Below are 17774 nucleotides of genomic sequence, written 5' to 3'. Positions count from 1 at the left end.
TGACTTGTGATTATAATGATGTAATATAGTGACCGGTTGCAGCAGGAGAAATGACTCCATGTTTAACTGAATAAATCATCAGGACGGGATTCTGCTCCGCTTTATCCAGGCAGAAGGGTCGGGAGAGACACCGCTGAGCGCTCGGGGGTTTTCTAAATTTTTCTATAGAGCACTGGTTCTCAAAGTGAAGTCTGGGGAACCTCAGGGCTCTGAGAGGCGAAGCTAGCAGTCTTTTTATTTTATTTTTTAAAAGCTAAAAATTGTATTCTATTTATAGGTTTCTGTCATTTGTCTGAATGATGAAATGGATTTAATTTAATTTGAGTTGAGTTCTCCAACAAGACTTCCTACAGACATGTCCGATTCAGCCTCATGAAACGTTAGAAGTGAATAAACGTGTGTGTGTGGAAGGTTCAGGAATGAAAAGCTCTATGGCTTCAATTAACAGCCAAAAAAATGTTATTGTACACATTTAAATAATGAGCCTGATTTAAGTAATAAAAAAAAATCTGTAGTGAGCGGGTCAGTGCAATTCATTTTAGAGCTGATATAAATAAATAAATAAATAAATAAATAAAGATGATCCTGGTGAAATAAATGGTAAAGATCCAATAAAGAGCACTGAAATAGCACTGCATTTAATATAAAATAATTTAAAACATTTTTTATTTTTAAGATTTTGATTACGGTATTCTTCCTCACACCTCTCCTTCAAACAAACTTCATTTCTAGAATGAAAATTTCTATCAATTGTTTTTCTTTTCAAATTTATACTTCATTGAAAAAAGCAGCCTTGAGTCTTGGTGAGTTTAAAATATTTTAATGCAGATTTTTTTTTTTTTTTTTACAAATAAAATAATGAGAATTACATTTATATTCATGGACTACATCGTCATAGCAACACAGGTTACATCACACACAGATTACAGATTATTATTATCATTATTATTATTATTATCATTATTATTATTATTATCATTATTATTATTATTATCATTATTATTATTATCATTATTATTATTATTATCATTATTATTATTATTATTATCATTATTCTTATTATTATTATTATCATTATTATTATTATTATCATTATTATTATTATTATCATTATTATTATTATTATTATTATTATTATTATCATTAGCTCCTTTCAGCATCATGTGTGGTTTAATAACCTGCTATGAGACAGCGCCCCCTGCTGATACTGACTTATTAACTCCCATGGAAAAATGTTCTTGACATTTTAACTACAGAAGCAGAAGTTTTTCATGTCACCATTTACAGGTACAAGGGGAACTTTAATCATCATTAATGTGCTTCTGGTGCATCATAAATGGTTAGGTGTAAAAAATAACATGTTATTTTGCTGTTAATCAAATCTCAAAGTGACATCATTACAGAAAGTCGATGGGAGTTATGATGTCACCGGGCAGAAGATTTGAGAACAAATACAGATGTTACAGCTGCAAGGAAAGTTTAATGTCTAAAGAAATGCAAAGAAAAGATAATATTAGTGAATGAGTGACATATACAGGGCAACAGAACCCCATGCCCCTGACTCATTGCACTGTTACTGACCAGTTTCATGAAGTAATGGGCTGTCCGTGACTGCTTTTTAAAATTAAAGTCATCACCGGATATACACAAACTAATAAATTCCATGAACAATCAATCACATGAGTGAAGTTCTGCACAGGTGTAGTCAAGAATCTGGTTTCACTAGCAGGACGCTGCTTTCACTTGACTTCTTTACTAGAAAAGAATGTTGTCACAATCACATAATTGTAAACAAAACTGTGCGTATTTGGCACATACACTGATCAGCCATAACATTATGACCACCTAATATTGTGTTGGTCCCACTTTTTTCTGCCAAAACAGCCCTGACCCATCAAGGCATGGACTCCACTAGATCCCTGAAGGTGTGCTGTGGTATCTTATTCCAAAATGTTAGCAGCAGATCCTTTAAGTCCTGTATGTTGTGAGGTGGGGCCTCCATGGATCGGACTTGATTGTCCAGCACATCCCACAGATGCTGGATTGGATTAAAATCTGGGTAATTTGGAGGCCAAGTCAACACCTCAAACTGGTTGTTGTGGTCATCAAACCACACTCCGCCGGCTTGCCTTCTTCCCATAGTGCATCCTGGTGCCACGTGTTCCCCAGGTAATAGATGCACACACACCCGGCCATCCACGTGATGTTAAAGAAAACGTGATTCATCAGACTAGGCCATCTTCTTCCATTGCTCCGTGGTCAAGTTCTGATGCTCACATGCCCATTTTTGGTGCCCACTGTGATGTACTGTGTATTCTGACCCCTTTCTATCAGAATCAGCATTCACGTCTTCAGCAGTTCGATCAACAGTAGCTTGTCTGTTGGATCGGATCACACGGTCCAGCCTTCTCTCCCCATGTGCATCAATGAGCCTTGACCGTCCATGACCCTGTCACCGGTTCACCACTGTTCCTTCCTTGGAGCACTTTTGATAGATACTGACCACTGCAGACCGGGAACACCCCACAAGAGGTGCAGTTTTGGAGATTCTCTGATCCAGTGGTCTAGCCATCACAATTTGGCCTTTTGGTCAAACTCGCTCAAATCCTTACACTTGTCCATTTTTCCTGCTTCTAACATCAACTTTGAGGACAAAATGTTGACTTGCTGCCTAATATATCCCACCCACTAACAGGTGCCATGATGAGATCAATTGACCTCAGTCTGTAAGGTTAGGTAATCACCAGTGCTGGGGAGTTACTAGTTACATGTAATGGCGTTATGTAATTTAATTACAAAATAAATGTAACAGTAATTCATTACAGTTAGTGAGAAATAAATTGTAATTAAATTACAGTTACTTATGAAAATGTTAAAGATTACAAATAGGGTTACATCTGAATATTTTCTTTAAAAAAAACTAGGATATGTTAAATGATATTAATTTGTTGCTAGAGTTTGTTAAAGTGGTGCTATTCTGATGATTTTGATTGGTTCTCTGGTTTGAATTTGCAGTGTGTCTGCCAATTACGTTAATCCACATTTCCTCAGAAAGCTTTAGGCTACTACACTGTCTGAGAGTTACCACCATGGCGAGTGATAAAAATGCATTTCAGTCCTGGCAAATATAACAGTTCAGTGCAAAATTTGTTTGCCAGCTGTTAAAATGCTTTCGACATCAAAGGCTGTTGAACCTGAGGAAGCATCTGCAGGTATGGAACCTAGCCTTTCTTTATTTTATAAAAGAATATGGTTTTTGTCACTATTGTGAGTGTACAGAAATAAAAACTGACCCTTTAGTTTGCTTTAGTTTAGTTCTTGGGATATGTGATTTCGCAACAAGGGGCTGAGATGGACCAATCTAAAGTTCAAGCTGTCACGGAGTGGCCAGAACCCACCCTGGTTAAGGACCTGCAACGCTTCCTGGGCTTTGCTAACTTCTACTGACATTTCATCAGGAACTACAGCTCCGTGGCTAGCCCGTTAACGTCTCTACTAAGGGGCAAACCTAAGAGGCTGGTGTGGAATGAACAAGCCTGGGAGGCGTTCGCCAGGCTCAAGTCCAGCTTCTCTACGGCCCCCATACTGCGACACCCAGACCCTGATCAGCAGTTCGTTGTGGAGGTGGACGCTTCCAGTTGTGGAATCGGGGCCGTGCTTTCTCAGCGGCATGGGGCCTCTAACAAGCTTCATCCTTGTGCATTCTACTCTAGGAAACTCACGGCGGCCGAGGCTAACTATGACGTGGGAAACAGAGAATTGTTATCCGTTAAGGCCGCTCTTGAAGAATGGCGACATTGGCTCGAGGGAGCACGACACCCATTCCTAGTACTGACCGACCACCGCAACCTAGAGTACCTCAAGGGAGCAAAGCGCTTGAACTCACGCCAAGCTAGATGGGCGTTGTATTTCACCAGGTTTGAGTTCTCCGTGACTTATCCCCTGGATCCAAGAACGGCAAGGCGGACGCCCTCTCAAGGCAGTTCGAGACAGCGAGACCCCTGCCAAAGTCAGAACCCATTCTCAGACCTACCGCCATATTAGCCCCTGTTCGGTGGAACCTGATGGAGGAAATTCAGCACGCTCACGCCAATGAACCCCCGCCAGCGAACTGCCCTCCGGCCAAGTTATATGTCCCGACTACCTTACGTCTGCGTGTCATGCAGTGGGTTCACGAATCCCCAAGCTCAGGGCATCCGGGGATTAACCGGTCCACACAACTCCTGCGCCGTAGGTTCTGGTGGCCCACTCTGAGACAGGACATGGAGGACTGTGTTAAGTCCTGCTCAGCGTGTGCGCAGTCTCGTGTCAGCCATCAGCTCCCGGATGGACTTCTTGAACCTTTACCAGTCCCTTGACGACCCTGATCCCACCTGTCCATGGATTTCCTTATGGACCTCCCCAACTCTGGAGGATTTACTACTGTGTTGGTCATCGTTGACCGATTCTCTAAGGCCTGCAAGCCGGTGCCCATGAAAGGACTACCCACGGCTCTACAAACAGCCAATGATCTTTTCCAGCAAGTATTCCGCAACTTCGAGTTACCAGAGGATATAGTGTCAGATCGAGGTTCTCAGTTTACTTCCAGAGTGTGTGGAGGTCCTTCTGCGAACAGCTATGCATTAATGTAAGCTTGAGTTCGGGCTATCACCCCCAGTCTAACGGCCAAACAGAGCGCCTGAATCAGGGGCTCCCCTGATTCCTCCCCTGGGCTGAGTATGCCCAGAACTCACTAACCCACTCCTCCACAGGCATGACCCCATTCCAGTGTATCTTGGGATATCAACCCCCACTATTCCCCTGGTCCGGCGAACCCTCGGATGTTCCAACAGTGGCGGAGTGGGCTTGGCTTAGTCAAGGCATGTGGGAACGGGCACATGTGCGTCTACAATGGGCGATCAGGAGACAGAGGTTTCAGGCTAATCAGCATCGACGACCCCATCCACCCTATACAGTAGGACAGTACGCGTGGTTGTCTACCCGCAATCTGAAGCTGAAACTGCCATGCTGTAAGCTCTGGGTGGACGTGGCTGATATTCTGGACCCCTCTCTGCAGGTGGACTTTCACCACACACACCCTGGGAAACCCGCTTCACGCACCAGAGGTCGCCCACGGCATAGAACCCCAGGAGGGGTTCCTAGAGGGGGGGGCTCTGTCACATCGCTCCTGGGATCTTGAAGCAAGAGGGAGCCCTCACCCGAGTTTTGAGCCACTACCGGGTTCCCGCACGGACATAAAAGTGGAGCGCACATCCGGCACATTGCGAAGTTTCGTCTATTGTGGACTAACTAAGTGTTGCCTCGCATATCTTGGATTACTCTTTGTGTGATTACCTTAGACTGTACCTTGACTATGTTTCTTTGTCTTGCCTCTGATATAGCCCTTTATTCGTGATTCTGACCCTGGACTGTTTTCTCGTTTTTTCTTTCGTGCTGCCCATTGGATTTAGTCGAGCCCTGCACTAGGATTACCGTCTTTCACTCTGCGCATGGATCCGGCCTCTTCCACCTCCGGCAGACGCCCGCAACAGTCTGCTAGCTGCCTTTACCAGGCACACTTTTATTTCTGAACCCTTTGACAGTAAATATATAGCTCACACTTTTCCTCCTTGTAAATGTGTTGGTGTCAGATCTAATATAACTTAGTTATTTTAGCGCTGTAGCGTACATTATGATGACTCTTTACAGATTATGTTTTTTTTCCAAGGCATTGTTACTTGCCAGTGTGTCCTGCCATAGTTATGCAAAGATTTGATTCCTAAAACAGTATTAAACAGTTTTTGTTCTGAAGTCTGGTTTTGTGGTGGCTGTGCTTAAAATTAAATTAATATAATCTTAATTCAAGTGATGAAAGATTTAAAATTCTAACAGTAAACAGAGTTCTACTGTAAGGTTAACCCTGCCTGGTATAAATGTTTGGAAATGATTTCGTTGAAAATATCCATTAGAAACTTAAATGTAATCAAATGTAATCAGTTACTTTACTTTTATAAAGTAATTGAAAAGTTACACTACTTATTACATTTTAAACAGAGGAACCTGTAGTCTGGAACCAATTACATTTCCAAAGTAACCTACCCAACACTGGTAATCAAATATCCTCAACCCTCAAACCTACTGTTCAACCTACTTCTGTCCAGGAGGAGATACAGATCCATCCACACCAGAACCAGCAGGTTCAGGGCCATTTTTTCCCCACAGCTTTAAATCTTCTGACCGCTACACTACACCGCTAGGACACTCATGTCTCACTAACACTTCACCACCTTGCAGTTCTGCTCAACCCTATACATTCTGCTACATCTTCTCTGGATAATATAATTATAATGTACATAATTGTTCATTTATATTACCATAGTTCATTTATTTCTATCTATATCTATCTATCTATCTATCTATCTATCTATCTATCTATCTATCTATCTATCTATCTATCTATCTATCTATCTATCTATCTATCTATCCAGTTGTGCTCAAAAGTTTGCATACCTTGGGAGAATCTGCAAGATGTTTACCATTTTTTAAAGAAAACATGATAGAGAAGGCAAAGCAAATTTATTTTATTTATTATAACACTCAAGTTGTCATATGTAAGGCGTAACAGAATGGTACAATCATCAAACAAATCATGACAAAGAAAATGAGGAAATAATCCCTTTTGATAAGTTTGCATACCTTTAGTTCTTGATATGGTGTATTGCCCCCTTTAGCATCAATGAAGGCATGCAGTCTTTTGTAATAACTGTGCACGAGGTCCTTAATTCTCTCAGGTGGTAGAGCTGCCAATTCTTCTTGACAAAATGTGTATGAGTTCCCGTAGATTTTTTGGTTGTCTTGCACAAATTGCATGTTTGAGATCTCCCCAAAGTGGCTAAATAATATTGAGGTCAGGAGACTGTGATGGCCACTCCAGAACCATCACCTTTTTTGCTGTAGCCATTGAAGGGTCAACTTGGCCTTGTGCTTTGGATCATTGTCATGTTGGAACATCCAAGAGCGACCCATGTGCAGCTTTCATGCTATAGATTGTAAATTGTCTGCCAGCATTTTCTGATAAAATGCTACATTCATCTTGTCATCAATTTTGAATAATTGCCCTTTGCCAGTGGAGCTCCAAAACATGAGATCCCCCCACATGCTTCACAGTGGGGATGGTGTACTTTTCAGTGTAGGCCTTGTTGACTCCTCTTCAAACATAGTGTTTATGGTTGTGACTATAAAGTTCAGTTTTGCACTTCCTTTGGTACCAGTGGCTCTAGAGGCTCAGGGAGGCTTGTTACTTCACAAAGTTGGACCTATGTAGCGCTTACAACCTGGTCAGAATTCAAGACGGAGATGAGTGGAAGACGGCCTTCCACACTACTGAGGGACAAAATGAGTACCAAGTCATGCCCTACGTGCTTACCAATGCGCCTACTGTGTTCCAATCATTCATTACTAATGTATTCAAGGACTTGATGGATAAGTACGTCATTGCTTATATTGACGACATATTGATCTACTCCCCATTATACCAGGACCATGTGCTACACGTCCGAATGGTGCTCACTCGCCTGCTTCGACACCAACTCTATGTTAAAGCCTAAACAACTGAATCCCCATTATTCTTCCCCCACTTCCAGTTCTCTGTAACCTATTGCCCTGGCACAAAGAATGGTAAAGCTGATGCCTTGTCCCGCCATCACAACCCTGTAAGTTCATTGACTCATCCCAAACCTATTCTTCCCTTATCTATCAAACTAGCTCCCATCCAATGGGACTTAATGGAAGAAATCCAAATAGCCCGCGCCGAAAAGCCTCCTCCTTCAGCCTGCCCACCGTCCAAACTCTACGTACCCTTGTTGCTTCGTCTACACATTTTATAGTGGGTGCATGAGGCCCCCAGGTCAGGGCACCCAGACATCCGCTGAACCATCTCACTACTAAAAATAGCTAACCCAAGATGCAGAGACCCATGTTCAGACCTGCACTGCCTGTGCTCAGTCCCAGACTAGGTACCAAATAGGACACTGTATCCGACCGAGGTCCCCAGGTCACTTCTCGAGTATGGTGGGCATTCTGTGACCACCTGGGGATCAAGGTGAGCTTGAGATCGGGCTACCACCCTCAGACGAATGGGCAGACAGAGCATCAAAATCAAGAGCTCAACAGGTATCTCAGGGCATACTGTAGTCGTGAACAACACCGATGGATTGAGTTCCTGCTGTGGGCTGAATACACCCAAAAGTCACTCATTCACTCTTCCACTGGATTAACACCTTTTCAGTGTACCCTGGGGTTCCAACCACCACTGTTTCTATGGTCTGGGCAGCCTGATGTTCCTGCAGTAGATGACTGGGCCCGCTGTAGCCAAGAGGTATGGGAAAGAGCCTTTCACTGACAAAGAATTCAAGCCAATCGGCGTAGACGCCCGCACCCCAATTATCAGTGGGTCTGGTTATCCACGCAGAACTTGAAACTAAAGCACCCATGCCATAAGCTCAGTCCCTGGTTCATAGGTCCCTTTTGAATTGTACGGCGGATCAACCCAGGACCACATATCGCCTCCAGCTCTCTGCCATGTCATCCTCTTATTCCACAAATCGCCCCTCAAGCCAGCCTACTCCCCCCCGAGTGGCGGATCCCCTGGTAGTGAGCCACCACTGGAAATTGACGGGGCCCCCGCCTGCAGAGTACACACCCTCCTAGAGTGCCTCAGAAATCATCTACAGTACCTCGTAGAATGGGAGGGACACGGCCCGGAGGAACATTCCTGGGTTGATGCCAACAATATCCTGGAGTTTCATCACCAACACCCAGACTGACCAGCTCCTCACCCCTATGGTCGCACTCCCCATAGAACCCGGAGAAGGGTTTATAGAGAGGGGGGCTCTGTAACAGGTGACCACTATCCTTAAATAAGAAAAAAGTCTTTATCATTATCATTAGCATTATCAGTAATATTTTCCAAATACATGGCAATGTTTAACAATTTCTTTCAGGGCATACCAACTTTTGAGCACAACTGTATATATATATGTAACATCGGACATGGCGTCAGGCCAACAGAGGGAGCCCTCACCTGAATTCTTATGCACCCACGAGAAACATTTCTGGGATTTCCCCTCTTCTTAAGCAGCGTGTTCATGACGCCACAATGTGAAGTATTTTTCCCTGAACTTATTGAGCCATGTTTATTAAATTACCTTGTTGGATTGGATTACTGTGTATGAGTTTCGGTTTTGGTTGCTACCCAGTGTTTGCTTTCCAGTTTTTGACTCTTTTGCTCTCATTCTTTTGATTCATGTTTATTTCCTGTTGTTTTGGAACTTTCAATAAAGATTTGCATATGGATTCTCAACAATCTGCCTCGGGCCAGTCGTTAAAATATGTACTGTACATTAGGGCTGTCAACGTTAACATGTTAATGCATGCAATTAATACAAAATCCTTATCAAGTTAAAATAATTTAACGCAAATAACGCAAATAAATTAATGAAATACACAAAGGTGGGTCATTAACGTAATTTGCGTCACACAAATGATATTGAAGGTCATAAGTTTTTTTACTCTAATGCTGAGTTCACACTGCACGACTTCAGTCGCCGACTAGTTTTGCAAAATCAAGGCAAATCGGAGCTCGTGCACGCAAGTGACAATTGAAATATTTGGCATGCTAAATATCTGGACCTGTTGGCGACTCAAAGTCCTGCAGTGTGAAAGAAACATACCCCAGTGATGACCTACAGCCAATGAGGTGTGCAAGATACAGGGCAGTGGGCAGTTTGGGGAGGAGTTATAGACCACAATATCAGCAAGCATGGCTTCAGTTTTGTGCTCCGCACTGACCATTTGGCTCGCAAACATTTTGCGTGGTACCATTTCCAGCCCTGTGTGAGAATTCTGATCTCACATGCAATTTTGTGTTATTTCCTTATTATGTTCGGTTGTGAAATGCAGTTTGTAGACCAAACAGAGATGTCAGCGATTCTTCCTATAGTTATGTCGTATAGTGTGAAAGCTCCTGTTGCCGATCCATCGTGCAGTGTGAACACAGCAGCGACTTAATGCTACCCTAGGTAGTCGTGCAGTGAAAGCAACCTTGATCTGATGACTTTGGAAATCGTGCAGTGTGAAATTAGTGTGAAATAAATAAAATTTCCGCCTGCCAGAGTTACTGGTGCACCACTGTAGATGCATTAGCTCGAATGATTAGCCCTAGCAATGCCCCTGTTAAACAAAATAAATAGTGTTACACAATTACACAATTTCTACAATTTACACTTCTGGTTGATGCTAAACAGCAGATCCTTGCTATGTACCTGTACCTGCAATGACAATAATCTTCTATCTATCTATCTATCTATCTATCTATCTATCTATCTATCTATCTATCTATCTATCTATCTATCTATCTATCTATCTATCTATCTATCTATGATCTTGAACAAATGAGAACAGAAACTTAGACAGTTGACATTTTTCACTCTGAAAGGTCACTGAAATGTCAGTGTTAGTCGCTAAAACCTTTCAATAATTTATGACATTTTGTTACTTAAATGATAAGATAGATAAACAGCTATGTTCAGCTTTTTGCATCCATTAACCAACATTCCTTAGCAGTCCTCTGACAATCCTCAGCCTTGAGCAGCCTTGAGTCTTGGTGAGTTTAAAATATTTTAATACAGATTATTTTTTCACAAATAGAATAATGAGAATTTATGAATTTATATTCATGGACTACATCGTCATAGCAACACACAGATTACATCGTCATAGCAACACACACCGATTACATTGTCATAGCAACACACACCGATTACATCGTCATAACAACACACACAGATTACATCATCATAGCAAAACAGACAGATTACATCATCATAGCAACACACACAGATTACATCGTCATAGCAACACATGCAGATTACATTGTCATAGCAACACACACAGATCAGGATATCATCATTGTTTTTGCAGAATGCTTGTCAGTGAGGAATGAAAACAAAAGAGTACATTAAAGTTTTCCTTTTAATATTAAAGCATTAATGATTGGTTTGCGGTTGTAAATAAGACGACTGAAAGGTTTCTGTGATGTCGTCTCTTCAGTTGTGTGTCTGCTTCTTCTTCTTCTTTTTTTAAGGTAAACTTGTGCATTTCGAGCGCATGTGCTGTGATTAAAGCTAAAAGGGAATACAGGAAGTGCTACAAGCTGGAGTCCTACACAGTGTACACTATATAGTGCATGAGTATGTGACTGGTACATTACATCATTTTCATCACCATGGTAACTTCTGCTAGCCTGCTGTAGGGTGGATGAAGGTCAGATTCAGAGCTAGACTTAGAAAGACAAACACCGTGTCTCAGAGAGCAGAACACAGCTCAATGCAACCAACACCAAGAAGTGAATTTACATTCATATAGATTTCTGTTTCATCAAACACATAACCAGCATGTTTACTCCAATATAAAGAGGAAAATGGGATCATTAAACCATCAACATGTGTCATGTGAAAACAGCCAGGACGTCTGGGTGATAAGCTACAGAATGTGAGCTAAAGATGATTAATAATAATGGATATATCTGTAATCTAAACTTAATTCACACCCAAACATCCAGACATGCTGTTTTTCTCAATCAAGCTGAAACACAATTAAAGTCCTTACAGAATAAACACAGTATTAAAAACCCTGAAGAGAATCAGTGAGTAATTAATCCTCCAGTTCTGTTAAATAACACCAGCTTTGTTTTATTTTCAGCTGGTTGTCATGGTGATAATGGAGGGAGATGGAGGAAAGGAGATATTGTTCTGAACTAACGTAAAATTCAACTTCTTATTATTGTCAGCTCGGCATTTTATTTACAGACGTTTAGCTGAGTGGATCGATCTTGATGTTGGAAATTAGCATTGTTGGTGGTTTTCTGGGGGTTTGGGGGACAAATTAAAAAAAAGATCTTCTTTTAAAGCAAACCATCAGAATTAAAGCTAATACATTTCCATTCCATACAAAGCTACTGGTTAGAGCGAACAAGGTAAAAGTGTGATGCTCAGATGTTGGTATACAGGTTGGGAGGAAAAACAGGATTATGGAGAGAATAACACTGAACTTTTATTTCCAAAGAATAATCCTGGTGCCCTTTTCCTCCACTTTCTAATCTGTTTGAGATGTTTTCAGGTTTGTGTATTACAAGGATGGAAATGATAAGACCTGGCAACCCTGAACAAGAGAAATAAGCTCTGTCTTACTGTCCTCGATTAAACAACGGTTCAACTTCATGCATGATATCAGTGCACCAGACCAGACCTCGCTCTTCCTTGTACATGTTGGCCACTTCACCTCTCACCTCCTCAAAACGCCTCTCTCTTGTAGGATTGTTGTCAATCCACTTCTCTTTTGCAAATTTGTCCACATAGATTTGATAATTATTCATATTATCTATAATGTCAGTCACCTGCTGTTTCTCTTTATCTGTCTTGTCATCAGGGTTTATGTGGCGCAGCACCTTTAAAAAAGCCTCATGCAGCACTTTGCTATATACACTGTACAATATTGCATTATCATTCACATAGAATTCATCATCATCAAAGTGAACCACCATGTTGTACTGAATATCAGCTGCTGTTTTTTGGAGAAGTGTGTGTTTGCCTAATTCATCCATTGTCTGCTTATTATATCCTCGAAGTGATTCAATTCTATATCTTTTTATAAAATCCTTCAGCACCTTTGAATGAAATTTAAGGACATCATTGTTGAAGACATGTGCACCTCTTTTCGACCTTTTCAGCTCTTCCTTCAGCTCCTCATTGAATGGTTCACCAATGAGGTTTAACTTTTCTACCACACGTTTCTGAATGTCCTGCAGTTGTCTTGCTCTCGCTCTCTGTTGATCTAAAGTTAGGTTTTGGTTTTTGGATCCTTTCTTCACATGTTCAACAATCTTTCCCTTTGGGACCTCTGTGGAGAAAAACCCCAAAATGATGTGATTTACTCTACACTGTGATTTAATTCTAAAAGAAATTCATTTCCATTTAGATTTGGAAGAAGAGCAGAAATAACATACACCTTTCACATTTACCAGTCCAGAAAAGTCTGCTGCGTCTCCTGCTGGTTTATACTGGGTTTGAGTGAACTGCAGAATAAGGAAAGATAAATAAAAACTGAAATGTTAGTATGAACTGGTGTGTTGGTGTGATGGTGTGATGGTGTGATGGTGTGTTGGTGTGTTGGTGTGATGGTGTGTTGGTGTGATGGTGTGATGGTGTGATGGTGTGTTGGTGTGATGGTGTGATGGTGTGTTGGTGTGTTGGTGTGTTGGTGTGATGGTGTGATGGTGTGATGGTGTGTTGGTGTGATGGTGTGTTGGTGTGTTGGTGTGATGGTGTGTTGGTGTGTTGGTGTGATGGTGTGATGGTGTGATGGTGTGTTGGTGTGTTGGTGTGTTGGTGTGATGGTGTGTTGGTGTGATGGTGTGTTGGTGTGTTGGTGTGATGGTGTGTTGGTGTGATGGTGTGATGGTGTGATGGTGTGTTGGTGTGTTGGTGTGATGGTGTGATGGTGTGTTGGTGTGTTGGTGTGTTGGTGTGATGGTGTGATGGTGTGTTGGTGTGATGGTGTGTTGGTGTGATGGTGTGTTGGTGTGTTGGTGTGTTGGTGTGTTGGTGTGTTGGTGTGTTGGTGTGTTAGTGTGTTGGTGTGTTAATGTGTTGGTGTGTTAGTGTGTTGGTGTGTTGGTGTGTTGGTGTGTTGGTGTGTTGGTGTGTTAGTGTGTTAGTGTGTTGGTGTGTTGGTGTGTTGGTGTGTTGGTGTGTTAGTGTGTTGGTGTGTTAGTGTGTTGGTGTGTTAGTGTGTTGGTGTGTTGGTGTGTTGGTGTGTTGGTGTGTTGGTGTGTTGGTGTGTTAGTGTGTTGGTGTGTTAGTGTGTTAGTGTGTTAGTGTGTTGGTGTGTTGGTGTGTTAGTGTGTTAGTGTGTTAATGTGTTGGTGTGTTGGTGTGTTGGTGTGTTGGTGTGTTAGTGTGTTGGTGTGTTGGTGTGTTAGTGTGTTGGTGTGTTGGTGTGTTGGTGTGTTGGTGTGTTAATGTGTTGGTGTGTTGGTGTGTTGGTGTGTTGGTGTGTTGGTGTGTTGGTGTGTTGGTGTGTTAATGTGTTAATGTGTTAGTGTGTTAATGTGTTAATGTGTTGGTGTGTTGGTGTGTTGGTGTGTTGGTGTGTTAATGTGTTAATGTGTTAGTGTGTTAATGTGTTAATGTGTTGGTGTGTTGGTGTGTTGGTGTGTTGGTGTGTTGGTGTGTTGGTGTGTTAGTGTGTTGGTGTGTTAGTGTGTTAGTGTGTTAATGTGTTAATGTGTTAGTGTGTTAATGTGTTGGTGTGTTGGTGTGTTAGTGTGTTGGTGTGTTGGTGTGTTGGTGTGTTAGTGTGTTGGTGTGTTGGTGTGTTGGTGTGTTGGTGTGTTAATGTGTTGGTGTGTTAGTGTGTTAATGTGTTAATGTGTTAGTGTGTTGGTGTGTTAGTGTGTTGGTGTGTTGGTGTGTTGGGGTGTGTTAGTGTGTTGGTGTATGTGTGTTGGTGTGTTGGTGTGATGGTGTGTTGGTGTGATGGTGTGTTGGTGTGTTGGTGTGATGGTGTGTTGGTGTGTTGGTGTGTTGGTGTGTTGGTGTGATGGTGTGATGGTGTGATGGTGTGTTGGTGTGTTTGTGTGTTGGTGTGTTGGTGTGTTGGTGTGTTGGTGTGTTGGTGTGTTGGTGTGTTTGTGTTTGTGTGTTGGTGTGTTGGTGTGTTGGTGTGTTTGTGTGTTGGTGTGTTGGTGTGTTTGTGTGTTGGTGTGTTGGTGTGTTGGTGTGTTTGTGTGTTGGTGTGTTGGTGTGTTGGTGTGTTGGTGTGTTGGTGTGTTGGTGTGTTTGTGTTGGTGTGTTGGTGTGTTGGTGTTGGTGTGTTGGTGTGTTGGTGTGTTTGTGTGTTGGTGTGTTGGTGTGTTTGTGTGTTGGTGTGTTTGTGTTGGTGTGTTGGTGTGTTGGTGTGTTGGTGTGTTAATGTGTTAATGTGTTGGTGTGTTGGTGTGTTGGTGTGTTAATGTGTTGGTGTGTTAGTGTGTTGGTGTGTTGGTGTGTTAATGTGTTGGTGTGTTGGTGTGTTGGTGTGTTGGTGTGTTGGTGTGTTGGTGTGTTAGTGTGTTGGTGTGTTAGTGTGTTGGTGTGTTAATGTGTTGGTGTGTTAGTGTGTTAATGTGTTGGTGTGTTGGTGTGTTGGTGTGTTGGTGTGTTGGTGTGTTGGTGTGTTGGTGTGTTGGTGTGTTAGTGTGTTGGTGTGTTAGTGTGTTGGTGTGTTGGTGTGATGGTGTGTTGGTGTGATGGTGTGTTGGTGTGTTGGTGTGATGGTGTGTTGGTGTGTTGGTGTGTTGGTGTGATGGTGTGATGGTGTGTTGGTGTGTTGGTGTGTTGGTGTGATGGTGTGTTGGTGTGATGGTGTGATGGTGTGTTGGTGTGATGGTGTGTTGGTGTGATGGTGTGATGGTGTGTTGGTGTGATGGTGTGTTGGTGTGTTGGTGTGTTGGTGTGATGGTGTGATGGTGTGTTGGTGTGATGGTGTGTTGGTGTGATGGTGTGTTGGTGTGTTGGTGTGATGGTGTGTTGCTGTGATGGTGTGTTGCTGTGATGGTGTGATGGTGTGATGGTGTGTTGGTGTGATGGTGTGTTGGTGTGATGGTGTGTTGGTGTGTTGGTGTGATGGTGTGTTGGTGTGTTGGTGTGATGGTGTGATGGTGTGTTGGTGTGTTGGTGTGATGGTGTGATGGTGTGATGGTGTGTTGGTGTGTTGGTGTGATGGTGTGTTGGTGTGTTGGTGTGATGGTGTGATGGTGTGATGGTGTGTTGGTGTGATGGTGTGATGGTGTGATGGTGTGTTGGTGTGATGGTGTGTTGGTGTGTTGGTGTGATGGTGTGATGGTGTGTTGGTGTGATGGTGTGTTGGTGTGTTGGTGTGATGGTGTGTTGGTGTGTTGGTGTGATGGTGTGATGGTGTGTTGGTGTGATGGTGTGTTGGTGTGTTGGTGTGATGGTGTGATGGTGTGATGGTGTGTTGGTGTGATGGTGTGTTGGTGTGTTGGTGTGATGGTGTGATGGTGTGTTGGTGTGTTGGTGTGATGGTGTGATGGTGTGTTGGTGTGATGGTGTGATGGTGTGATGGTGTGATGGTGTGTTGGTGTGATGGTGTGTTGGTGTGATGGTGTGATGGTGTGTTGGTGTGTTGGTGTGATGGTGTGTTGGTGTGATGGTGTGATGGTGTGTTGGTGTGATGGTGTGTTGGTGTGTTGGTGTGTTGGTGTGTTGGTGTGATGGTGTGATGGTGTGTTGGTGTGTTGGTGTGTTGGTGTGATGGTGTGTTGGTGTGATGGTGTGATGGTGTGTTGGTGTGTTGGTGTGTTGGTGTGATGGTGTGTTGGTGTGATGGTGTGTTGGTGTGATGGTGTGATGGTGTGATGGTGTGATGGTGTGTTGGTGTGATGGTGTGTTGGTGTGTTGGTGTGATGGTGTGATGGTGTGATGGTGTGTTGGTGTGTTGGTGTGATGGTGTGATGGTGTGATGGTGTGTTGGTGTGTTGGTGTGTTGGTGTGATGGTGTGTTGGTGTGATGGTGTGATGGTGTGATGGTGTGTTGGTGTGTTGGTGTGATGGTGTGTTGGTGTGATGGTGTGATGGTGTGTTGGTGTGTTGGTGTGATGGTGTGTTGGTGTGATGGTGTGATGGTGTGTTGGTGTGATGGTGTGTTGGTGTGTTGGTGTGATGGTGTGTTGGTGTGATGGTGTGATGGTGTGTTGGTGTGATGGTGTGTTGGTGTGATGGTGTGTTGGTGTGTTGGTGTGTTGGTGTGATGGTGTGTTGGTGTGATGGTGTGTTGGTGTGATGGTGTGATGGTGTGTTGGTGTGTCAATAATGTAAGCTGCAGTCAAACTGTTAAATATATTATAAGTAAATAATATCATTAAAAATACATTTTTAATCCAAATAGAAAAAAGAACAAAGAGTAGAGAGTAAAATTTGAGTTTTATATCAACAACATGACGCTTCATGCACGAGAACATCAGAACTCCATCTGTTTAAATATACAGTTTAGAATATTAGAAGAATTTGATAATAATTGTTGGATATTTGTTATAGAAATATATCTCACCTTCACGTGTTTTTGAAATGGAGCTTTCACAAAGTTTTCAAGAGCCTTCTCCTTCTCCTTTATTACCTCTTTATTCCCTTCGTACAAAGCCAACACTAACTCCACTGACTCTTTTACTGCCCCGATGACAGGAACTATGTCCATGAAGCCGATCCACACGGTGTCCTTCCCTTCAGCCATGTTCCCACACTCTAAATCTGCCATTTCAGCCATGTTCCCATGCAGTAAAACTCCCACTTCAGCCATGTTCTCACACGATCTCTGTGTCTAAGACCTGTGAAGAGACCACGTGTTTATCGTGTTTGTGCTTCATTCCACTGAATATTTAATCCTTGTCATGATATGAAGGGAAAGACAGAAACAAGTACAGAGCTTTATTTATCCAGTAAAGAAAGAATAAACAGTGAACAGAAACCAAAATACCAACACATACAGGCCAGGAGCAGAGCTACAGAAGGCAAGAAAATGAACGAAAGAGTGAAAGCAGGAACTTCTAGAAAGTGACTAATGAATCTTGGGGGTGTTGGTGGTGTTAGGGGTTGTAGAAGGTTGCCCTCTGGTGGAGCAGCAGACACGGAGGCTGGAGTGATGTCCTCAGCTGAGCAGTGAGACACAGCCATAACTTTTAA

General features: G+C 42.6%; 1 protein-coding gene across 1 annotated transcript; it reads right to left on the bottom strand.

Moving 5' to 3' along the window:
- Window positions 1-10863: 10863 nt before the first annotated feature.
- Window positions 10864-17533, bottom strand: LOC131369327 (uncharacterized). The gene is made up of 3 exons (XM_058415915.1): window positions 17146-17533; window positions 13045-13111; window positions 10864-12936 (listed from the first exon to the last, which is right to left on the bottom strand). Exons 1-3 carry the CDS (start codon window positions 17389-17391, stop codon window positions 12224-12226), a joined length of 1026 nt encoding a protein of 341 aa, XP_058271898.1. The 5' UTR covers window positions 17392-17533; the 3' UTR covers window positions 10864-12223.
- Between the last annotated feature and the right edge of the window lie 241 nt (window positions 17534-17774).

Source organism: Hemibagrus wyckioides, linkage group LG18 (assembly GCF_019097595.1).
Source record: "Hemibagrus wyckioides isolate EC202008001 linkage group LG18, SWU_Hwy_1.0, whole genome shotgun sequence".
Lineage (NCBI taxonomy): Eukaryota > Metazoa > Chordata > Actinopteri > Siluriformes > Bagridae > Hemibagrus > Hemibagrus wyckioides.
The sequence above is the reverse complement of the archived record's forward strand: the minus strand, read 5'-3'. Positions and strand labels throughout refer to the sequence as shown.

Excerpts from the sequence above, each read along its gene's own strand:
- LOC131369327 (XM_058415915.1), bottom strand. The coding sequence starts at position 17,391 with ATGGCTGAAGTGGGAGTTTTACTGCATGGGAACATGGCTGAAATGGCA. Across the intron at positions 13,112-17,145 it reads CATTTCAAAAACACGTGAAG|TTCACTCAAACCCAGTATAA; the intron begins GTGAGATATATT and ends CTTATTCTGCAG. Across the intron at positions 12,937-13,044 it reads TGGACTGGTAAATGTGAAAG|AGGTCCCAAAGGGAAAGATT; the intron begins GTGTATGTTATT and ends TTTTCTCCACAG.